General features: G+C 42.5%; 1 protein-coding gene and 1 pseudogene across 2 annotated transcripts; both read left to right on the top strand.

The window, feature by feature from the left end:
• Positions 1-5,059: 5,059 nt before the first annotated feature.
• Positions 5,060-6,147, top strand: LOC311108303 (4-galactosyl-N-acetylglucosaminide 3-alpha-L-fucosyltransferase 9-like; annotated as a pseudogene). The gene has a single exon. The product of its transcript is annotated as a 4-galactosyl-N-acetylglucosaminide 3-alpha-L-fucosyltransferase 9-like (transcript).
• A 500-nt stretch (positions 6,148-6,647) lies between these two features.
• Positions 6,648-21,312, top strand: LOC311108779 (E3 UFM1-protein ligase 1-like). The gene is made up of 19 exons (XM_084151523.1): positions 6,648-6,977; positions 10,572-10,717; positions 12,686-12,714; positions 12,811-12,908; positions 13,001-13,115; positions 13,589-13,719; positions 13,824-13,882; positions 14,090-14,236; positions 14,360-14,535; positions 15,689-15,868; positions 16,515-16,641; positions 16,945-17,067; positions 18,968-19,088; positions 19,228-19,394; positions 19,505-19,635; positions 19,764-19,844; positions 19,985-20,070; positions 20,193-20,373; positions 20,628-21,312. The coding sequence occupies exons 1-19, from the start codon at positions 6,901-6,903 to the stop codon at positions 20,835-20,837; spliced, it is 2,385 nt and encodes a 794-aa protein (XP_084007649.1). The 5' UTR covers positions 6,648-6,900; the 3' UTR covers positions 20,838-21,312.
• Positions 21,313-25,104: the final 3,792 nt, after the last annotated feature.

Genomic DNA, 25,104 nt, shown 5'->3' on the forward strand with positions numbered 1-25,104 from the left:
CAAATAAAATGTTACCAAACCGTATTGCTGAAGAGTATAATGTTACTTACTCACTTAGTCTTCTTTGTCCCGGGTGGGACACACGGCTGGAACAAACTTATACAATCAGAGTCCATCTTTGGCCATAGCTTGCGCCCTGTCCCATGAAAGACCCATTCCCTACAGCTCAGACACCACTGTCCGTCACCATGTAATTTTTTGCCTGTGTATAATGTGTTACAATTGAATTCCGACCATAGTTACAAGTGTTTTACAATTACAGACAACAAACATGTATTTCGCTTGTTCTGCTGCATCAACAAAGCAATATATGCATTTAGAATAACTATTAGTGACAATACTAATATTGTTTGAAGTAATAGAAAAGGACTGTCTGCAATTGGTTTACTCATGCTGCTAAACATCATTACATTTCAAAGAGGCAGTCTCATCATTTCTAAATTGCTGAGGTAACTTGACCTAATGTTTTTAAAGGGGAAGCTATTACATAAGAGAGGAGAGGATGCCTTTGAAGTTTAGAATTAGATTGGAGAACTCTTGTCCCTCCTTCGGTGCGGGGGGCGGCTTATCAAACATGTTTATTAAACATTCAGACTCACAGCTTTAGAGGTGATTTGATGCATTTGATCATTGACAAACCACTTTGCTGGTCCTGACACACAACAGAAGGTTGACAAAAAATCTCAAAGAACATTCTCGACCGCATTTTCTGCTTTCTTCATGTGAAAGTGTGTGCAGCACGTAGGCTAGTCTGTCCTTCAACTGTATCCTGTCATTACAATCAACATATAGCACATGTAGAATATGACTTATAACAGGCAACTAACTGCATTCTGGGAAGTGGGGCAAATTGTTCCCAGTCATCCAGACTGTTGCTATGGTACACTAGTGAAGTGTATGCTATACGGGTGCAGGATGAGCCCAACTTGAATGAGTGCACTTCTAATTGTAGTCCAATTCACCACAACCTGTAGGTGCTCAGTGCCACATAAGGTCAAACGCATTTCTATTTTTGGAATTCTATTAAATTTGATTTTTAAGGCAGAGAAAATGTGATATCTCACATTTGCTGGAATAGGATCATACTGTGTGAACTAAATAGAGAATTATGCTCTCCTGCTGAAAATGCAAAAAAGAAATGCATCTCCATACAGATGGCATATTACATTGCAGAAGGTTGTAGCATTCTCCCACAAAATAAACAAAGCAATAATACTATGTGTACTCATTGACATAAAAAAAAAAAACGGTATTAAACGACGGAATGGTTTCCCTGTTTTCCTCTAAAGTCAGTCCTATTTTATTCTGAACATATGAGAGTCTGGTCTTACACAAAGAAGAAATAGTCACCTGCAGCCCCTATCTAAATTGATCACTTTAGCCTGCACCCTTCACTTGTTGCTACAGTAATGTGTGTTGACGATTTAGATAAAATGCAGGGGAGGTGCACTAGTTGTTTGTGTAATGCAAACAGAGCTCCATTCTGTGATGGGAGAAAAGACCATGCACTTTGCTTTTGTAAATCCTATATGTAAAGTATCTGCACAGTCGAGCCTACATATGAGTACTTAAGAGTTATCCGATCTCTCTGTAGGCTCCAATAGAGTCCATTTTGAAGAGGAACATTGAAAAAAATTCCATTGAAAATGAAATAGCGCTGTCTGAGGATGGAACTGCCTGACACTGGGCACAGCAGGGCCCACAGGTTGAGAGAGAGAGCGAGAGCGAGAGAGCGAGAGAGCGAGAGAGCGAGAGAGCGAGAGAGAGAGAGAGAGAGAGAGAGAGAGAGAGAGAGAGAGAGAGAGAGAGAGAGAGAGAGAGAGAGAGAGAGAGAGAGAGAAAAGAGTGGCTACAAGGACAGAGGCATTTTCATGCTGCTGCTATATAGAGCACTGCTTTCCCATTCCACTGAAATCCTCTCAAATGACAAAGCCATGCTTATCTACAAGGGGGATTTTGCAGAAAATAAAACTATTGGTCCCTAACCATTACATAAAATAAGACAATAATTGGTTCCCAACACAGTGACACTATTTAATGGGTAAAAACAGCTTATAAGAATGTCTGTGAGTCTGAGACATACCTGTCCAGACAACTGAGACTTATTATAGTGGCTTCCTATTCAGATCTTAATCTTGGGAATTCCATAACAGTGCTGTGACTGGTTTCATGCTACCTCACGCCATCTGCAGACATCAATGATAAAACATTACTTGTATTTTACTGCCCTCCAGTGTCTGTACTAGGAAACTACAAGTTCATCTAAAACCGGGTAAAATCTCACAGCAGTTCATTAATTTGAAGTCTTTATAGAGCTAGACGGGAGAGTCTATAGACCAGGGCCCGTATCCACAAAGCCTCTCAGAGTATGAAAGCCGATCTAGGATCCGTTTCGCCTTTTAGATCATAATGAATAAGACTATATGGACAGATGGGGACCTGATCCTAAATCAGCACTCCTACTCTGAGACGCTTTGTGGATACGGGCCCAGGCCAGTGTTTCCCAAACCATGGATCTGGACCCACTAGCAAGATGCACTCGCAGCATATTCCTATTGGGTTATATTCAGACTGGATTGCATCAACAGAAAAACATAGTTTCATTCATTTTAGTTGGTCAAGAAATGTAAAAAGGCTTTAGGTGGGCCACAGAACAAAAAGCAACCACTAATGGCCCAATACAGCATATTCTCCTATAATATCAATAAATATATATATTTTTTTTTACAGTACCAGAAAGGGGCAGCAATGGCCGGTTCTCTCCCACAGGTTGACTTCAAACACCTCTAAAATATGTTTTGTGCAAGTTTGTCTCTATTCTAAATAGAAAATAATGATAATGTGTAATGGCAACACATTTGTCTAAGGTTATGATATTGGAACACTAGTCACTTTAATAATGTTTACATACTGCTTTACTCATCTCATATGTATATACTGTATTATATTCTACTGTATTTTAGTCAATACCACTCCGTCATTGCTCATCCTAATATTTATATATTTCTTAATTCCATTATTTTACTTTTAGATGTGTGTGTATTGTTGTGAATTGTTACATACTACTGCACTGTTGGAGCTAGGAACGCAAGCATCTCGATACACCCGCAATAACATCTGCAAAATATGTGTATGTGACCAATACAATTTGATTTGATTTGACACGACTATTGGCACGAGTGCATCGGCCATGCATCACCGCTATTCAATATTTTCATCATTGGGTGAGTCGATGTCACTGGGGAAGTTTTTTTTTTAGGACTATATGTAGAATTGCATGAAATACATGTATAAAATGGCCATTTGTTTCCGCACCCTACAATTTGTTTTGCCTCATGTGCCTAAATCCTAGAAATACTGTACTACTCTATTCTAGTACGCAAATGCGATGATAGTTCATGTAAAAGAACGAACGCCAGAGTCTGGTAGCTTAATCATGTCATTAATTTAGAAGTGTTTGTCTTTTTGTTTCGTCAACCTGCTCTCTGCTCACCTCCGCTGTGAACTGACTCGTAGGCGTGGCTTCTAGGTCAAATTTACACCGTTTTCTTAAAGTAGGCCTATTTCTATCTCACTGGCTAAACAAATTTGCTCAGGGCGGGGCATGTAGTGCGAGTAGGAGCTGACAATAAGTAGACCAGAGCCAACCATTCCCTATCTCGCATGAGCGTGCCAGATATTATGGAGGAACCAGCTCACGCGGGAAAAGCATGCTCGTTTAAGAGAGGAAACGCCCACTTACACAGACAGGAACCTTGACAATTTCTTTGAATGGTAAACAGCCCGAGTAAACTAACGTATTGTAGCGACCCGCACAGACAGCTGTGTGTTATGTGTTAGGCTAGTAGATGGTTGTGTTGTACCTACCAGTACCCAGTGTTCGCGGGGTCCGACATGTCAATCAACCTGCTATCTGCCAATCACGGGAATGCCTGGAATGTTCTAATGCCGGGCATCCTGGCGGTTGGCGGAGTGGCGTGGAGGGGGGTTGGGCAGGGGGATGGAGCATTGGAAGTTAAGACCAGGTTTAGCCTTTGTTCTCTCTCTTTACGTCTGGGCTTCACAAGAGAAGGTCACGATTGGCTTGTGGGTTATCTTTCATTTATTTGGCGTGGGCTACGGCCAAACAGTAGCCTGTGTAAAGTTGGTTTAATAAACCGTCCATTCGTAAACTCAATCCTCTGTCTGAACAGTTGTTCTTTTATGATCTAGTCAGGTCATTACAGTATTTATCCACCATCTTTGATATGAAAAAAAAAAGCATGGTTTCGTTTGCACATCGTTATGCACGATTGGTCAACATCAAACGTGTAGCCTAATTCACAGTGCGCGTTCCTCGTCAAATGCGATCAACAGATGCTGAATGAACGGGATGCTCAAGTTTTGTAAATTGCCTTTTCAAACGTAAAAGCAACAGTAGTACTGTATAGTGAATCAGCAGCCTATATGATTTGATTATCCTCTGAGTTTCTCTAACCATTCTATGTTCCCATTCGTTAGTCATGTATGAAATTAGTTGGTTTATAGGTTATTATTCAATCATGATCAGCCTATAAGCTACTTAGGCTATTTGATCATTTTAGCCTATGCATTGATTGTGATCTTGCCATGTAAGCTAAAATATGTAGACATGTTCCTATGTTGGACATCTGTGATTAGATAGTGTCAGATTTTTGTGATATAAAATGCTATAAGGTAAACAATCCATAATCACCTGAGAAAATATACACACTGAGCCAAACCAATACATTTACTGCATTGTTACATTATTGAACCACACTATAAGAAAAAAGGGTCCTTTGGCATTCCCCATAGGATAACCCTTTTTGGTTCCATATATAACCCTTTGTGGAAAAAAGGGTCCTACATATAACCCAACAGGGTTCTACCTGGAACCAAAAGGGTTCTACCTTGAACCAAAAATTATTTTTCAAATGGTTCTCCTATGGGGACAGCCGAAGAACCCTTTTAGGTTCTAGATAGTGCAATGTCATCAACATTGTTTTGAAACAAACTTATGACATGATTTTGTGTTTTTATTTTATTTCACAGGACAAAAATGGCAATGGCAACTTTGTACAGCTTTCTGCGCCTACTTGTAATTGGCATCAGTGCAATAGGCTGTTTTGTGACTGTTTTACTCATGTTTTTTAAACCACCAAGTAACTGGCTTGCAAGACCCATTGAATCATCAACATTACCAATTCAGAAGGAAGAACATCTTGAAGATATTACAAAGGAGGTTAATAATAAGACCATAGTTCTATTATGGCTGTGGCCTTTTGGTCACTCCTATGATTTGGACACATGCAGCACCCTGTTCAATATTGATGGCTGTTTTTTAACATTTGACCGAGACCTATACAATAAGTCAAGTGGGGTCATCATCCATCATAGAGACATAAAAAGTGATTTATCAAATCTACCACCATTGCAGCAGCGCCCACCTTTCCAAAAATGGGTGTGGATGAATCTAGAGTCCCCGTCCCACACTTATAAAAAGCCAGGTCTTGAAAATATTCTCAATTTGACTTTGAATTATAGGCAAGATGCAGATATTGAAGTGCCTTATGGGTCAGTTGTATTCAGCCAAGAGGAGGGGGAACCTTTCTTATTGCCAATTAAAACTAAATTGGTCTGCTGGATTGTGAGCAACTGGAACCCTGACCATGCCAGGGCGAGGTACTACAATGAATTGGTCAAACACATCGATATACACACCTATGGAAATGCCTTCAGAGAACACATCAGTGATCAAGACTTCCTGAACACAATATCCAGTTGTAAATTCTGTCATTTGAGAACTCAATTCACAAAGATTACATCACTGAAAAGCTGTACAACCCACTAGCTGCTGGATCTGTGCCAATTGCTCTTGGGCCACCAAGGCAGAACTATGAGAACTTTGTGCCTGGAGATGCCTTTATACATGTGGATGATTTCCTCTCCCCAAAAGAGCTAGCTCACCAACTCACACTGTTACATTCAAATGAAGAAATGTATCTGCAGTATTTTGACTGGCGCAGACATTTCAATGTAAAGAGGTCCCATTTCTGGGCTGAACACACATGTCGTGCCTGTGATTACATTAAAAGACACAAGGAATATAACGTTTGTAATAATCTTGACACTTGGTTTTGGGGTTGATAGCTCATTTTCTTCTGCAATGTTGTGGTTCAACCAATGTTATGGTAGCTCATGAAACATAGCCTGATATCTTGTGTGATAACCAGGACTCATCATTTTGGAGTATAATGTATGTAAGGAGACTGCCAACATGTTTTGCTGCAGAATTTCCCTCCTTGTAATCTCTTCTGTAAACTACAGCATTGCATATTAGGATGAAATCATACATTTTCATATTTTTCAATAAGCTAATTTGTTTGTAGACTGATTTCCAGTGAGTAATTTACAACAATGGATACTCAAACCATTTGTAGCTAGCTTGCATTTCTTGCTCTCAAGCAGTTTTTATGAAATTAGGCTATTATAATAATAACAGGCTAATAAAATGTGTGAATAGGTGACATTGTACAAACTTGAATTGTGTTTTTTGTTGACTGTATAATAAGGCGTGTTTGTTCGATGTTTTCCCAAAGATGTGCTGTGCAGCTGCCAGATGATGATGATGATGAATTTAATTATGTGACGTCACACAGGAGGAATGAGGAGGGGTTGCGGGAAAAAAGGGTGGAAAAATTCTGGTGCTTTTTGGACTCTCGGGCTTTCCGTTCTACGTTACCGTTATGTTGACGTGTAGATCACTCACTATACTACTAGCTAACGTTACTGTACTTTGCGCAACATGGTTTAGCTAGTAGCAATAAATATAGCCATAGAGTTGAAGATTATCGCTCATGCAAAGCTGTAGTTGAATAGTTTTGGAAGCCAACAAATACGATGGCAGCCGCCTGGGAAGAAATCAGACGTCTGGCAGCGGATTTCCAGAGAGCACAGTTTGCTGACACAGTGCAGAGGTAGCTAATGCCAGCGGGCGATTGCAAAACAGCTAACGTTAGCTAACGATACTCGAGTCGTTAGCTAGCTTCTCTGAACTTTATAGTCAGATGTAGCTAGTAAGTTAGCTAGATAGATACATGACTTTGTTGACTGTTTATGTCTGTGTAGTCATAGAACTAGCGTTATAGTCCGAGTTGGCTAGCTGAAACTAACGTTGTGTGGTGGGCTGAACCAGCAGGACAGCTATCGTTAGTAGGACAGCTAACGTTAACTAGCTATCTGTGCCTACGTGCATTTTTTTTGTATGACAAATAAATAAATACAATATTTTTAAATAAACTGTGCCTACGGGCTTCCTGCAGAAGTTTTTAGCTGGACTAATATTGTATTCCCTAGCTGCTAACTAGAGTATGTTAGGTAATGTAACATAACCCCTGGCCTTTTTTAGGAAACAGCTGCTAAAACTAGCCATTGACATACTCTGTTAAAATCAAATTGTATTTGTCACATGCGCCGAATACAACTGGTGTAAACTTTACCGTGAAATGCTTACATACAAGTCCTTCCCAACGATGCAGAGTTTAAAAATAAAATGGTAACATGAGGAATACAATAAAATACACAAGAATGGAGCAATACAGGGAGTACCAGTACCATATCAATGTGCAGAGTTACGAGGTATTTCAGGTAGATACAGTATGTACATGAAGGCAGGGTAAAGTGAATAGGCATCAGTATAGATAACAGTAATATAAAGAACAGAGTAGCAGAAAATGATGAGTGTAAAAGTATTTGTGTTGTTGTTGTGTGTGTGTGTGGGTATGTCAATGTAGTGGGTGTGAGTGAGTATTCAGATCCCTTGACTTTTTCCACATTTTGTTACATTACAGCCTTATTCTAAAATGGGTTAAATTGTTTTTTCTCTCATCAATCTACACACAATATCCCATAATGACAAAGTGAAAACAGGTTTTTAGAAATGTTTGCAAATGTATTTTATTTATTTAAGCAAAGGGTGGCAATTTGAAGAATCTCAAATATAAAATATATTTTGATTTGTTTAACTCTTTATTGGTTTCTACATGATTCCATATGTGTTATTTCGTAGTTTTGATGTAGTTACAATTGCGAAAATAGTATAAATAAAGAAAAACCTTGAATGAGTAGGTGTTCTAAAACTTGATTTGGAAAGGCACACACCTGTCTATATAAGGTCCCACAGTTGACAGTGCATGTCAGAGCAAAAACTAAGCCTTGAGGTCAAAGGAATTGTCCGTTGAGCTCCAAGACAGGATTGTGTCGAGGCACAGATCTGGGGAAGGGTACCAAAACATTTCTGCAGCATTGAAGGTCCCCAAGAATACAGTAGCCTCCATCATTCTTAAATGGAAGAAGTTTGGAACCACCAAGAATCTTCCTAGAGCTGGCCGCCCGGCCAAACTGAGCAATCGGGGGAGAAGGTGACCAAGAACCCGATGGTCATTCTGACAGAGCTCCAGAGTTCCGCATCATGCTCTGGGGATGTTTTTCAGAGGCAGGGAGACTAGCCAGGATCAAGGGAAATATGAATGGAGCAAAGGACAGAGAGATCCCCATCCAACCTGACAGAGCTTGAGAAGATCTGCAGAGAAGAATCTGAGACTCCCCAAATACAGGTGTGCCAAGCTTGTAGCATCATACCCAAGAAGACTTGAGGCTGTAATCGCTGCCAAAGGTCCTTCAACAAAGTACTGAGTAAAGGGTATGGTGTGTAGATTGATGAGGGGGAAAAAACTATGTATTCCATTTTAGAATAAGGCTGTAACGTAACGTGGAAAAAATCAAGGGGTCTGAATACTTTCCAAATGCACTGTATAGTATAGTGAGTGTGCGTAGGGTCAGTGCAATATAAGGTCAGTTGTGCAGATAGTTCGGGTACCATTAATTGACTTATTTAGCAGTCTAATGGATTGGGGGTAGAAGCTGTCTCGGAGCCTATTGGTCCGAGAGCCAATGCTCCGGTACCGTTTGCCGGACGGGAGCAGAGTGAATAGTCTATGGCTTGGGTGTCTGGAGTCTTTGGCAATTTATCGGGCCTTTCTCTGACACCGCCTGATATAGAGGTCCTGGATGGCAGGGAGCTCGGGCCCCAATTATGTACTGGGCTGTCCGCAGCAATCTCTGTATCGCTTTTTGGTCGAGGGCAGTGCATTTGCCATACCAAGCGGTGATGCAGCCTGTCAAGATGCTCTCTCGATGGTGCAGCAGTATAACTTTTTGAGATCTGAGGGCCCATGCCAAATCTTTGTAGCTTCCTGATGGGGAAGAGGCGCTGCCGTGCCCTCTTCACGACTGTGTAGGTGTGTGTGGACCATGTTAAGTCCTTAGTGATGTGGATGCCAAGGAACTTGAAGCTCTCGATCCGCTCCACTACAGCCCTCTCAATCCGCTCCACTACAGGGAGTACAGGAGGGGACTAAGCACACACCCCTAAGGGGCCCCCGTGCTGAGGTTCAGCGTGGCGGAGGCGTTGTTGCCTACCCTCACAACTGGGGCCGGCTCGTCAGGAAGTCCAGGATCCAGTTGCAGAGGGAGGGGTTCAGTCCCAGGGTCCCTAGCTTGGTGATGAGCTTGAAGGGGACTATGGTATTGAACGCTAAGCTGTAGTCTATGAACAGCATTCTCACATAGTTATTTCCCCTCTTGTCCAGGTGGGAGAGGGTGGTGTGAAGTGCAATTGAGATTTCATAATCTGTGGATCTGTTGGGGCGGTATGCGAATTGGAGTGGGTCTAGGGTGTCTGGGATGATGGTGTTGATGTGTGTCATGACCAGCCTTTCAAAGCACTCCATAATTACAGTTGTGAGTGCTACAGGGCGATAGTCATTTGGGCTGGTTACCTTGGAGCTCTTGGGAACAGGGACAATGGTGGTCAGCTTGAATCATGTTGGGATTACAGACTGGTACAAGGAGAGATCTAAAATATCCTTGAAGACACGTGCCAGCTGGTCTGCGCATGCTTTGAGAATGCGCCCTGGTATTCCGCCTTGTGATTGTTAACCTGTTTAAAGGGTTGCTCACATCGGCCACGGAGAGCGAGATCACACAGTCATCCGGAAAAACAAGCATGAAAGGCATTTGCTTGTTTGGGAGTTCTGCATCGCTGGGCAACTCATGGCTGGGTTTCCCTATGTAATCCGTTATCATCTGCAAGCCTTGCCACGTATGAGCGTCGGAGCCGGTATAATAGGATTCCACCTTCCTCCTATATTGTCTTTTTGCATATTTGATGTCTCGTCGGAGGTCGTAGCGTGCTTTCTTGTATGCGTCCATGTCAGTGTCCCGTTCCTTGTAAGCGGTAACTCTAGCCTTTAGCTCAGCACGGATTTTGCCTGTAATCCATGGTTTTTGTTTTGGATACGTTCGTATAGTCACTGTGGGGACGCCATCCTCTATGCACTTATTGATGAAGCCCGTGACTGTTGTGGTAAACTCTTCAATGCTATCGGATGAATCCCGGGACATATACCAGGGGACTCAAATGCCTCTTACTAAATGCATAGAATTACATATAGAACTAAATTATAGGATCTTTGTGTCTAAATGCCTCTTCTACTGTAAATCCTTCCCAGGTTGTCGGAGAGGAACTGCATTGAAATCGTTGCCAAGCTGGTTGAAGAGAAGAAGTTGGATGTGGTACACACACTTGATGGCAAGGAGTACATCACCCCGTCCCAAATCAGTAGGGAGATACGGGACGAGCTCTACGTCCATGGAGGTCAGTTGGCTAGACAACGTTCTTCTGATTCCATTACCTTTGTCATCAAAGAAAAAAGTTTTGCACTCATTCATCTCAGATCATGGTTGCATAGATGTTCAAGGTTTAACATACACCTACATTTATTGACATGGGCAAAAGGTTATGGAAAAGATGGTCCTCTGTAGTTCAGTTAGTTGGTAGAGCATGGTGCTTGCAACGCCGGGGTAGTGGGTTCTTTTACCAGGACGACCCATACGTAAAATGTACGACACATGACTAAGTCGCTTTGGATAAAAGCATCTGTTAAATGGCATATATTATACTAAATGATTATGGTTATATATACAGTGGGGAGAACAAGTATTTGATACACTGCCGATTTTGCAGGTTTCCTACTTACAAAGCATGTAGAGGTCTGTAATTTTTATCATAGGTACACTTCAACTGTGAGAGACGGAATCTAAAACAAAAATCCAGAAAATCACATTGTATGATTTTTAAGTAATTAATTTGCATTTTATTGCATGACATAAGTATTTGATACATCAGAAAAGCAGAACTTAATATTTGGTACAGAAACCTTTGTTTGCAATTACAGAGATCATACGTTTCCTGTAGGTCTTGACCAGGTTTGCACACACTGCAGCAGGGATTTTGGCCCACTCCTCCATACAGACCTTCTCCAGATCCTTCAGGTTTCGGGGCTGTCGCTGGGCAATACGGACTTTCAGCTCCCTCCAAAGATTTTCTATTGGGTTCAGGTCTGGAGACTGGCTAGGCCACTCCAGGACCTTGAGATGCTTCTTACGGAGCCACTCCTTAGTTGCCCTGGCTGTGTGTTTCGGGTCGTTGTCATGCTGGAAGACCCAGCCACGACCCATCTTCAATGCTCTTACTGAGGGAAGGAGGTTGTTGGCCAAGATCTCGCGATACATGGCCCCATCCATCCTCCCCTCAATACGGTGCAGTCGTCCTGTCCCCTTTGCAGAAAAGCATCCCCAAAGAATGATGTTTCCACCTCCATGCTTCACGGTTGGGATGGTGTTCTTGGGGTTGTACTCATCCTTCTTTTTCCTCCAAACACGGCGAGTGGAGTTTAGACCAAAAAGCTCAATTTTTGTCTCATCAGACCACATGACCTTCTCCCATTCCTCCTCTGGATCATCCAGATGGTCATTGGCAAACTTCAGACGGGCCTGGACATGCTCTGGCTTGAGCAGGGGTACCTTGCGTGCGCTGCAGGATTTTAATCCATGACAGCGTAGTGTGTTACTAATGGTTTTCTTTGAGACTGTGGTACCAGCTCTCTTCAGGTCATTGACCAGGTCCTGCCGTGTAGTTCTGGGCTGATCCCTCACCTTCCTCATGATCATTGATGCCCCACGAGGTGAGATCTTGCATGGAGCCCCAGACCGAGGGTGATTGACCGTCATCTTGAACTTCTTCCATTTTCGAATAATTGCGCCAACAGTTGTTGCCTTCTCACCAAGCTGCTTGCCTATTGTCCTGTAGCCCATCCCAGCCTTGTGCAGGTATACAATATTATCCCTGATGTCCTTACACAGCTCTTTGGTCTTGGCCATTGTGGAGAGGTTGGAGTCTGTTTGATTGAGTGTGTGGACAGGTGTCTTTTATACAGGTAACGAGTTCAAACAGGTGCAGTTAATACAAGTAATGAGTGGAGAACAGGAGGGCTTCTTAAAGAAAAACTAACAGGTCTGTGAGAGCCGGAATTCTTACTGGTTGGTAGGTGATCAAATACTTATGTCATGCAATAAAATGCAAATTAATTACTTAAAAATCATACAATGTGATTTTCTGGATTTTTGTTTTAGATTCCGTCTCTCACAGTTGAAGTGTACCTATGATAAAAATTACAGACCTCTACATGCTTTGTAAGTAGGAAAACCTGCAAAATCGGCAGTGTATCAAATACTTGTTCTCCCCACTGTATATTTTTTAATCTTGTGTTTCTGCTTTCCAAAGGTCGTGTCAACATTGTGGACCTACAGAAGGTGTGTCACTCTGCAGTACTACTAATTCATCTTCCTAGTGTGTAGCGCTGTAGTTAAGTGTTTCTGACAATAATGGTTTTTTATTATTGTTTACAGATTATCAACGTTGATTGGGTCCATGTTGAGGCCAGAGCAAATGACATAGCAAGATCTGATAAAAGCGTTCAACTGGTGCTGGGGCAGCTTATCGATGAGTAAGTAGAACTTTTCACATTACATATTTTTCATTGTAGTACTGTCAACTACTGGGCTATCAGATTTGTTCTGATTTCCCTTTGTCTTCAAGAAACTACCTGAATCGAGTTTCTGAGGAGGTGAATGATAAACTACAAGAGGCAGGCTTGGTGAACATCCCAGAACTATGTAAAAACTATGACCTTCCAGGGGACTTCCTGACTGAGGTGAGACAAGGGAACAGTCTAAACGGGGTCCTTGGGACGTCCCAACTCTGACGTCACCCCATTTATGTTGAAATTCAAAATGGTTAGTGTTTAGGGTAGGGACATCGCAAGGATACCGCATAGCACTAACCATGAGTTTAGAGCCCCCTCTGTCTTCTTGTCAATACCATCCCCTCTGTTTCATATTTGAGGTGATACTGACAGAAAATATCTGCAATTAATCATGTGTATCCTTTGATATCAGTAGGCTTTTGACAGCTTGAGTTAAAGCTTGAGGTGCATGTATGGACCTGTACACACAGTTCTTATCTGAAATGGTCCTGTGTAGCTCAGTTGGTAGAGCATGGCGTTTGAAAATGTATGCACTCACTAACTGTAAGTCGCTCTGGAGTGTCTGCTAAAGGACTAAAATGTAAATGTACATTTAAATGTTATCCACTTTGTCTGATTGTGTGCTGTGCTGTGTCTCATAGGAGCTGTCGAAGCGCCTTGGGAAAGTCATCCAAGGCCAGATGGATGAGTACAACAGGGGAGTCTTATTCACCCCTGCATTTGTCTCTCGCCACAGAGCTCGCATCCGTGGGCTTTTCAGTGCAGTGACTTGGTATGTTCCATACCGATCCCTTCTTGTCTTGCGTTTTTAACCAACACTATCTTCGTTTTTTTCGCCCTGCTCCTAATACTTAATTCCTTTGATTCCTTGTGTAGGCCAACACCAGTCGGTAACGTGATTGGCATCTATGGTTTTCAGGAACATCTTCTCTACTGTAAGTAGCTATTCCTTCTGTTGTGTTAATATTCAGACCAAACAGTTAGAATATTGTCAGCACTGTACCATGTGTGTTTTGGGTGTATAGTGATTTGATCTGTGTGTTCATATACAGTACAAAGAATGTTTTGAGTAGGCCTAATCAAACAAATTCAGTTGTATGTCATGCTATCGTTCAACTAACTTTTGGGCCATTGTTCCCCAGCTGTTTTGGAGGAGCTGGTGAATACTGGCCGTCTGAAAGGCACTGTGGTGGGGGGCCGGCAGGACAAAGCTGTCTACATCCCTGACATCTACTCCAAAACACAGAATGCCTGGGTGGACTCATTCCTCAAGCAGAACGGCTACTTAGGTACTCCCACCTTAAATTATTTATGGGATATACTAAGATTATTGGTTGCAATATTTCTTTTTCATAATTTCCATACTGGAATTCTGCCTAAAACCTGATATTTCCTCTGTTCCCCCCACACAGAGTTTGATTCCTTGATCAGACTTGGCATCCCTGACCCAGTGAGCTACATCAAGAAGCGTTTCAAGTCCAGCAAGCTGCTGTTCCTTAGGGCAGCCTGTGTAGGCCAGACCCTGGTAGACCAGGTGGAGGCTTCTGTGGAGGAGGCTGTCAACTCTGCCACATGGTCCGATGTACAGGTCCATACAAACCTGCTTTATGAATCGTTTTCTGCCAAAAAAAAAAAAATCTTTATAGCATAATATGTTGATTTTGCTCAGTAACTAGCTTGCGTCACATTTAAAGTATACAGTGCGTATATATACAGTACCAGTCAAAGGTTTGGACACACCTACTCATTCCAGGGTTTGTCTTTGTAGAATAATAGTGAAGACATCAAAACTATGAAATAACACATATGGAATCATGTAGTAACCAAAAAAGTGTTAAACAAATCCAAATATATTTTATATTTCAGATTCTTCAAAATAGCCACCCTTTGTCTTGATGACAGCTTTGCACACTCTTGGCATTCTCTCAACCAGCTTCACCTGGAATGCTTTTCCAACAGTCTTGAAGGAGTTCCCACATATGCTGAGCACTCGTTGGCTGCTTTTCCTTCACTCTGCGGTCCAACTCATCCCAAACCATCTCAATTGGGTTGAGGTCGGGTGATCCTGTGCACTCTGGATCTTCCATTCCTGTGGCGGTCCTCATGAGAGCCAGTTTCATCATAGCGCTTGATGGCTTTTGCGACTGCACTTGAAGAAACTTTCAAAGTTCTTGACATTTTCCGAATTGACTGACCTTCATGTCTAAAGTAATGATGGGCTGTCGTTTCTCTTTGCTTATTTGAGCTGTTCTTGCCATAATATGGACTTGGTCTTTTACCAAATAGGGCTATCTTCTGTATACCCCCCATACCTTGTCACAACATAACTGATTGGCTCAAACGCATTAAGAAGGAAATAAATTCCACAAATTAACTTTTAACAAGGCACACCTGTTAATTGAAATGCATTCCAGGTGACTACCTCATGAAGCTGGTTGAGACAATGCCAAGAGTGTGCAACGCTGTCATCAAGGCAAAGGGTAGCTACTTTGAAGAATCTCAAATATAGAATATATTTGATTTGTTTAACATTTAATTGGTTTCTACATGATTCCATATGTGTTATTTCATAGTTTTGATGTCTTCACTATTATTCTACAATGTAGAAAATAGTAAAAATAAAGACAAACCCTGGAATGAGTAGGTGTGTCCAAACGTTTGACTGGTACTGTATATAAAATCATCTCATTTTCTTGAGTCACTTAAAGTGTGCCATGTGTTCCCCTGCTTTTGACATGTAGCCCATTCTGCCCAGCTGTCTGTCCATGGAGGACGTTGGCATCATAATCAACGAGGCCATGAGAACGACCAACGTGCAGTCGACTGCCAGGGTCCTGGGAGACACCGTGGTGGTCAGCGAGAAGTTCATCAGCAACTGTCTCTGTCTTTTTGAGGAGACCATGCAGCATAAAGCTCAGAAGGTAAATCACACCGGTCATGAAGTTACCTGATGGCCCAAAACTGTGATTGTCATTGTCTTTTGAGATGGATATAAACTGAATGTACAAAGCATTAAGAACACCTGCTCTTTCCATGACAGACTGACCAGGTGAATCCAGGTGAAAGCTATGATCCCTTATTGATGTCACCTGTTAAATCCACTTCAATCAGTGTAGATGAAGGGGAGGAGACAGGATAAAGAAGGATTTTTAAGCCTTGAGACAATTGAGACATGGATTGTGTATGTGTGCCATTCAGATGGTGAATGGGCAAGACAAAATATTTATTTGCCTTTGAACAGGGTATGATAGTAGGTGCCAGGTGCGTCGGTTTGTGTCAAGACCTGCAACAGTTTCCCGTGTGTATCAAGAATGGTCCACCACCCAAAGGACATCCAGCCAACTTGACACAACTGTGAGAATCATTGGGATCAACATGGGCCAGCATCCCTGTGGAACGCTTTCGACACCTTGTAGAGTCCATGCCCTGACGAATTGAGGCTTTTCTGAGGGCAAAAGGGGGTGGGGGTGCAACTCAATATTAGGAAGATGTTCTTAATGTGTTGTACACTCAGTGTATAGCTGTGTCTCCTTTCCACTTCATCAATTCCATGCTGTTCTCTTTCAGGAAGCCAAGAACAACCCTGTTTTCCTGATAACTGAAGACGATCTCAAGCAAGGCGCTATGATGACAGAAAATATAGCCCCCTCCAAAAAGGAGAAGAGGGAGGCAGAGAGGAGGAGAAGGACTACAGGTAGTACAGGCCAGGCCTATCTGTTAGTCTATCTGTTATCAACTAGACATGGTAACCTCTTCTAAGGCTAGGTATTTTCTGCTCGGTAGTTGGAGAGATTTGACCCCTGGTCAGTTCCTCATCATTCATTAATTAACCTAACGTAGCAGGTGTCAAAATACGCCTGTGCGGCGTCCCCACATCCGTTTTTCAGGAGAAATGGACGTTAGGTTAAAAATACTACATCCCTTAAAACCGGAAACATCTGCTTTCTGCAGACCCCGCGGAGAGTGTTCATTAATTGGTTATTGTTTTGCTTCCTAGAGGGCAGCGGCAGTAAAGGAGGTGGTGGAGGATGCAACGCCAGAGAGGTCAGGATACGCAAAACCAAGAGGAAGGGCAAGAGGGACGATGACAGTGACGAGGAGACAGCAGTCACCCCACAAAGTATGACTACAGTCATTATGTTGCCTGGGTTCCACACTGAATTCACTATGTAGCACGGCTCCAGTTTGGATCACAGGCTAACGTTATTGTGGGTTTGCACAATAAAACCCTACAGTGAAGTGAAAAAAGTATTTGATCCCCTGCTGATTTTGTACGTTTGCCCACTGACAAAGAAATGATCAGTCTATAATTTTAATGGTAGGTTTATTTGAACAGTGAGAGACAGAATAACAACAAAGAAATCCAGAAAAACGCATGTCAAAAATGTTAGAATTTGATTTGCATTTTAATGAGGGAAATAAGTATTTGACCCCTCTGCAAAACATGACTTAGTACTTGGTGGCAAAACCCTTGTTGGCAATCACAGAGGTCAGATGTTTCTTGTAGTTGGCCACCAGGTTTGCACACATCTCAGGAGGGATTTTGTCACACTCCTCTTTGCAGATCTTCTCCAAGTCATTAAGGTTTCGAGGCTGACGTTTGGCAACTCGAACCTTCAGCTCCCTCCACAGATTTTCTATGGGATTAAGGTCTGGAGACTGGCTAGGCCACTCCAGGACCTTAATGTGCTTCTTCTTGAGCCACTCCTTTGTTGCCTTGGCCGTGTGTTTTGGGTCATTGTCATGCTGGAATACCCATCCACGACCCATTTTCAATGCCCTGGCTGAGGGAAGGAGGTTCTCACCCAAGATTTGACAGTACATGGCCCCGTCCATCGTCCCTTTGATGCGGTGAAGTTGTCCTGTGCCCTTAGCAGAAAAACACCCCTAAAGCATAATGTTTCCACCTCCATGTTTGACGGTGGGGATGGTGTTCTTGGGGTCATAGGCAGCATTCCTCCTCCTCCAAACACGGCGAGTTGAGTTGATGCCAAAGAGCTCCATTTTGGTCTCATCTGACCACAACACTTTCACCCAGTTCTCCTCTGAATCATTCAGATGTTCATTGGCAAACTTCAGACGGGCATGTATATGTGCTTTCTTGAGCAGGGGGACCTTGCGGGCGCTGCAGGATTTCAGTCCTTCACGGCGTAGTGTGTTACCAATTGTTTTCTTGTTGACTATGGTCCCAGCTGCCTTGAGATCATTGACAAGATCCTCCTGTGTAGTTCTGGCCTGATTCCTCACCGTTCTCATGATCATTGCAACTCCACGAGGTGAGATCTTGCATGGAGCCCCAGGCCGAGGGAGATTGACAGTTATTTTGTGTTTCTTCCATTTGCGAATAATCGCACCAACTGTTGTCACCTTCTCACCAAGCTGCTTGGCGATGGTCTTGTAGCCCATTCCAGCCTTGTGTAGGTCTACAGTCTTGTCCCTGACATCCTTGGAGAGCTCTTTGGTCTTGGCCAGGGTGGAGAGTTTGGAATCTGATTGATTGATTGCTACTGCGAACAAGTGTCTTTTAAACAGGTAACAATCTGAGATTAGGAGCACTCCCTTTTAAGAGTGTGCTCCTAATCTCAGCTCGTTACCTGTATAAAAGACATCTGGGAGCCAGAAATCTTTCTGATTGAGAGGGGGTCAAATACGTATTTCCCTCATTAAAATGCAAATCAATTTATACAATATTTGACGTGCGTTTTTCTGGATTTTTTTGTTGTTATTCTGTCTCTCACTGTTCAAATAAACCTATCATTAAAATTATAGACTCATCATTTCTTTGTCAGTGGGCAAACGTACAAAATCAGCAGGGGATCAAATACTTTTTTCCCTCACTGTATGTCAATTCAGGTACAGTATTACATTGTTTGTTCGGTGAGGTAGTTCTCTGTAATGAGATCTTAACAGTTGTTGGAAGAGATTGCTCCCCTGGGTGATTAAGCCTGTTAGTGTAAGACCAAGGGAACTGTAATACCCCCATTTAAGGCCAATTATATTTTTCTTTCACTCTTTTGCAGATCGTAACAAACAGACTGAAGTCCCCTTCATGGGCCTGGAGGAGATCACCGCTGTTCTAGAAGAGAGAGTGTGTGACTGCCCCGAAGAAATCCTCTCTGAGTTGGCGGAGCATTTAGTAAGGTAGGGATTCCTGTCACGATCACGATTAGTCACAATCACTTTCAAGCACAATGTATTAACCCCTTTACTCAACCAACAAAATAAATACTGTGCATCAATGCGTCAGTTTTAACATGCAAGACTCTTGCTCTGTCTGCAGGCCATTGACTAAGACCTACCAGGAGGTGGTTCGGACTGTGTTCATGTCCTCCACTAGCTCCACGACCGGTGTGACCAAGAAGAGAAGTGTGAAGGACTTCCAGGAGGAGCTCTCCAACCTGTACAACAACATCAGGCTCTTTGAGAAAGGGACCAAGCTCTTCTCTGGTAAATAGCTTTAATTTACCTCCTACAGAAGTACAGGTGATCCTCATTGAACGTAAAACCTATTAATGCAGCATAAACATCAACTGATCAATCCTTATTTGAGCCCACAGATGAGACCCAGGTCCACATTGCCAAGTACGTCCTGAAGACGGTGTGCACGGACATCACCAATATCCTGGTGAATTTCATGGCAGCTGAACTCATGATGTCAGCAGAGAATCCCAGCTCTATCACCAACGAGGTTAGCTCTCCTCTCAGCTTGTCATTCCAAGCCTGTTCAGTGCTGTTGGTCAAGTACTTTAGTGAGGCTTCATCCATGTACTGCACATTCCCAAATGTCACAATGTCTGTCAATGTATCCCCCTTTAGGTCAGAGTGAAGATGTTAGGAATGTTTCCAGAGGAAACCAAAGGGCCTCTTATGAAAGTGCACAACAGTCTGAATGGAAAAGTAAGTTATGTTCATTCAGTTGGAGGGTTACTACATTATCATTGTTGTTATAAACAAAGAAATGTACTTTGAGATTGCTCTCTCATATGTATCATATGCATGGAGCTTTTCTGACACTATTGATATTTGTTTCTTTTCAGACGATTGAAGATTTTTTAACCAATATAGAAACAGCAGTTGAGGTGTGTGGATTCATGCTGAAGAAAGGAGACAAGAAAAGAGAAAGGTTAAAGCAACCAATTAAGTCAAAGCATTTACCTGTCTATAATAACTATGGACCTGGGTCATTGTCTGAGGTGCTACACATTCTTGGCTGACTGGGCAGTGTGTGTGTTCTGGTTCCTATAGACAGGCCCTGTTCCTGCACCGGCAGGCTCTGATAGAGCAGCTGAAGGAGACGGAGGACCCAGCCTTGATTCTCCACCTGACCAGTGTGCTGCTCTTCCAGGCCAGCACCCACTGCATGCTGCACGCCCCCGGACGCTGTGTCCCCCAGATCATAGGGACTCTGGTGGGCCGCGTCTCTGAGGTACTGCCCCCTTTCTCCTTGGTTCTCATTGATAATACATTACACTAAATTCCTAGTGTTATTATACCAGTAATAGTTAGAATGGTGTATGTTTGCAACCTTTTATGTTATTGGGATGTTTTCGATTAGCTCTATGGGGGACCTATGGTGATCTTTTTCTGCAACACTTACATTGTGACCTGTTTACAATTGACACCGTTTTTAAGATGACATCATACTGAAGCTTTTGGATGGGTGTGGTTGTTGTGTTCCAGGAGCAGCACAGGCTGCTGACGGGCTACCAGGGTCTGGTGGTTAAGCAGCTGGTGAGCCAGAGCCAGGGGAAAAAGCAGGAGCAGGGGGAGGGAGAGAACCCAGAGGAGGGGGATGAGGCAGAGGCCATCCGGAAGGAGCTGGTCTCCCTGACCAGCGAAGTAAAGGATCTGGTCCTCTCTCAGAAGAAGACGTCTGGGACTGAAGAGTGAATGGGCTTGTGCCACATCGACTGCATTGCAGTTGGAAACTGCCAGCTGACTGATCTACAAATCACCTAACTACTCATTATTATTTGTAGATCAGTCAGTTAGTACTGATTTACCCACAATGCATCGCAGATTTAATGCTCTCCAAAGCGGCCAATGAATGTCCAGAAATCTAGAAATAAATTCATAATTAAATACTGTAGATCAGCTGCCCCAAACACAATTGTCTTACAAAGTGCTTTCTCAACAGTCTTACCCATTTAGACTAAGAAATATCTGATACCCACCTAGTGTGGTAGTGTTGTGAGTGGTCTATTATTTGCAGTAAATTCCTTTGCAGGATGTGTCATTTGAATTAACATTCAAATTAAGTCCTCAGTGAGGTAATTTGCTCCTGTAAGTCGCTCTGGATAAGAGCGTCTGCTAAATGACTAAAATGTAAATGTAAATGTAATGTAATAAATAATTTCATGGATTAGTTAAACTCAGCCTCTCTTGGAATGTAACTTAGTTTGTGTCTTTTGGGCTTATAGTCAACATGATATTTAAGAGGTGGAAACTATCGTTATTTATGTCACTTCAAAATTCACAGAAGCTAGATATTTATCCTTAGTAGTCCTAAATCACTGCCTCATCCAGGCTACTGTATCTTCTTCATTCTACTGAAACGAAAGATACACAGACCACTGGCGCCCTCCATTGGTAACACACAATACTGGGAACAACTGCACATGAAACTTGTATTAGGGACAGATCGAAATTTACTGGTGGGGAGGGGCTAGTCCAACTAAAGGTGTCATAAAATAAATTGAACACCCTAGAATTAACAACGAATAACAATAACCGTAGCGACCCTGTGTTTATAAACGTGGATATCAACTTTGCCACTTCTGTATGCTTTTGTGGCACAGTCGATTCCACGCAGGGCTATGGGCCAGAAGGTTGAGGGTTCACCGCTACCACAGACGAGCTCACTCTCCCTGCCTGTTTCATTACACTACGATCAGAGCCGGCTGCAGACACTGATCAGCTAGGGGGAAATCCGATTTTCAACATTTTGATGCCATGTTTATAATTATATAAAAGTGCCCGAAGTCGGTATGCAACAAATTTTCCAACAACTGGTTTCTGTGCCAATGCACCACACAAACAATAAACAAAGCATACTGACTTCGGGCACTTCAATATCATGGTTTGCGTTTTCACACCACAATAAATAGACTGTGTCAATCTGGACAAACAGAACATACATCCCTCCCTACCTTGTAGTCTTACCCAGTATAGAAGGCTTAACAATCTCTGAATAATGTCATTCAACTTTTTGGTGTTTTGTAACAGATGTCGCTTTCCATTCATCAATTGGCCGCTGCACAGTTTGGATTGATTGATTGATTTTATTTGTCAGTAAAAAAATATACATATTCAGTGCATTCGGAAAGTATTCAGACCACTTGACTTTTTCTACATTTTATTACGTTACAGCCTTATTCTAAAATTGATTAAATAGTTTTTTCCCCCCCTCATCAATCTACACACAATACCCCATAATGACAAAGCAAAAACAGGTTTTTAGAAATTTTAGCAAATGTATTAAAAATAAAAAACTGAAATATCACATTTACATAAGTATTCAGACCCTTTACTCAGTACTTTGTTGAAGCACCTTTGGCAGTGATTACAGCCTCGAGTTGTCTTGTGTATGACGCAACAAGCTTTGCACACCTGTATTTGGGGAGTTCCTCCCATTCTTCTCTGCAGATCCTCTCAAGCTCTGTCAGGTTGGATGGGGAGTGTCGCTGTACAGCTATTTTCAGGTCTCTCCAGAGACGTAGTCTCCGTGTCCCTGCCGCTGAAAAACATCCCCACAGCATGATGCTGCCACCACCATGCTTCACTGTAGGGATGGTGCTAGGTTTCCTCCAGATGTGACGCTTGGCATTCAGGCCAAAGAGTTCAATCTTGGTTTCATCAGACCAGAGAATCTTGTTTCTCATGGTCTGAGAGTCATTTAGGTGCCTTTTGGCAAACTCCAAGCGGGCTGTCATGTGCCTTTTACTGAGGAGTGGCTTCCGTCTGGCCACTCTACCATAAAGGCCTGATTGGTGGAGTGCTGCAGAGATGGTTGTCCTTCTGGAAGGTTCTCCCATCTCCACAGAGGAACTCTGGAGCTCTGTCAGAGTGACCATCGGGTTCTTGGTCACCTCCCTGACCAAGACCCTTCTCCCCCAATTGCTCAGTTTTGCCAGGTGGCCAGCTCTAGGAAGATTCTTGGTGGTTCCAAACTTCTTCCATTTAAGAATGATGGAGGCTACTGTGTTCTTGGGGACCTTCAATGCTGCAAAAACGTCCCCAGATCTGTGCCTTGACACAATCCTGTCTTGGAGCTCTAAGGACAATTCCTTCGACCTCATGGCTTGGTTTTTGCTCTGACATTCACTGTCAACTGTGGGACCTCATGTCCAATCAAATTAATTTACCACAGGTGGACTCCAATCAAGTTGTAGAAACATCTCAAGGATGATCAATGGAAACAGGATGCACCTGAGCTCAATTTCGAGTCTCATAGCAAAGGGTCTGAATACTTATGTAAATAAGGTATTTGTTTTTTTATTCGTAATAAATTCGCACCAAAAAAAAAACTGTTTTCGCTTTGTCATTTTAAAAATCCATTTTAGAATAAGGCTGTAACGTAACAATGTGGAAAAAGTGAAGGGGTCTGAATACTTTCCGAATCATCACCACCGTGAGAGGGGAGTATTCCCTAATGTTGAACAGCAAAATAGACTGAAATCTGTAAAGGATTTTCTCTTTAGACTATGCCAGAAGTAAATAAAATCATTTTTAGCCCTCCATCATGTTACCATGAACAGTGATAAGCTGCTCCGATGTTGATTGGCTTGGATAATACTACATTATCTGGATTGTGTGTGCCAGATGGAACGAGATTTGCTGCTTTCAAAGGGGAATGCCAAAGGGGATATATAACTGGAAGGTAGTAATCAACATTCTAGACGTATAGATTGCTGAATGATACATTTTTTGATTGAACCTAATGTAGACCGCTGTAATGGAAGCATGATTATAAAATGCTTTTCATCATGATTTTAGGAAGGTCAGTGTCTAGACGTCCTTCATTTTCTACCATGCAGTAGTTGGTAGTCAGCTTATCTTTGGTAAAGCCCTTGACAGCATACTGTATTGTAAAGTGTCTTCCTTTCCTTAATCTACACTGATCTGATGATTATGGATGGGTGCAAGCAATATAACAGAACCTACAGCTTCTAGCTGCCTAGTAATTATTTCAGATCGCTGCATATCCTCTGTGTTGCAGTCTTCTACAGGTGTCCTTCAATCAATCCAATTTTATTTATAAAGGCCTTTTTACATCTGCAGATTTCACAAAGTGCTATACAGAAACCCAGCCTAAAACCCCTGACAGTACGGCACCACAGAGATGAGGGAGTCTGTCTTGGGTGTTTTTCACATAGACCCGCATGAGGAAGGACGCATGCATCACACAAGTCTATCCACAGGCACGTGCCTCCGATTGCCATGGAAACAAGCAAGAGCGCAAGCTGGAGGAGCTATATGCATGAAGTAGAGCCTGGGCCAAAGCACGAAAGTGTGAACTGTCATTTTTTTCAGTAGATTTTGTATCTTTAGCGCCTACTCCGGTAATCAAGTCAGTGGACCACCCTTCATCTCTGTTCAGAGGCCGTCCATCTCCTTTCTCTTGACTCTCCATCTCTTTTCACAGGCCGTTCATATCCTTTCTCTTAACTCTCTCCATCTCTTTTCACAGGCCGTCCATATCCTTTCTCTTGACTCTCCCATCGCTTTTCATAGGCCGTCCATATCCTTTCTCTTTTCAGTGGCAAGAACAGGATATTTGATCAAACAAAAGTGACGATTGCTCGCTAACATCACCTGAATTGTTTCAAATGTATTGGTAACATGTTTGAAAATAGTTTTTTGTTTACAATTCTTATATTTTCATTTTTGGGGGTTTTGAACTCAACACACATTTCTTCTCCATTTGCTTACAATTATTATTATTTTCGTTTAGAATACAGCTGTACACAAGAGGAGCTTCAGACTCATTACCTGAGAGCTGACGGGATGACTCAAGGGTGCATGGGCAATGTGTTTCCAGGAAACATTTGTTTACGTATTTGGCTAGTAGACCGTCCAGAGGAGCAACTGCAACATCATAGAATTGTCATGGAACGGGCAGGAAGGACTGCCCGTTCCATGATCTCGCCATCACGGT

This window comes from Coregonus lavaretus, assembly GCF_964263955.1.
Source record: "Coregonus lavaretus genome assembly, chromosome: 33".
Taxonomy (NCBI): domain Eukaryota; kingdom Metazoa; phylum Chordata; class Actinopteri; order Salmoniformes; family Salmonidae; genus Coregonus; species Coregonus lavaretus.

What these genes read in the sequence shown, in the direction of transcription:
- LOC311108779 (XM_084151523.1), top strand. Translation starts at nt 6,901, where the DNA reads ATGGCAGCCGCCTGGGAAGAAATCAGACGTCTGGCAGCGGATTTCCAG. An exon ending in CCACATGGTCCGATGTACAG is followed by an intron (nt 14,536 to 15,688) that starts GTCCATACAAAC and finishes TTTGACATGTAG; the next exon opens with CCCATTCTGCCCAGCTGTCT. An exon ending in AGGGACCAAGCTCTTCTCTG is followed by an intron (nt 19,395 to 19,504) that starts GTAAATAGCTTT and finishes TTGAGCCCACAG; the next exon opens with ATGAGACCCAGGTCCACATT.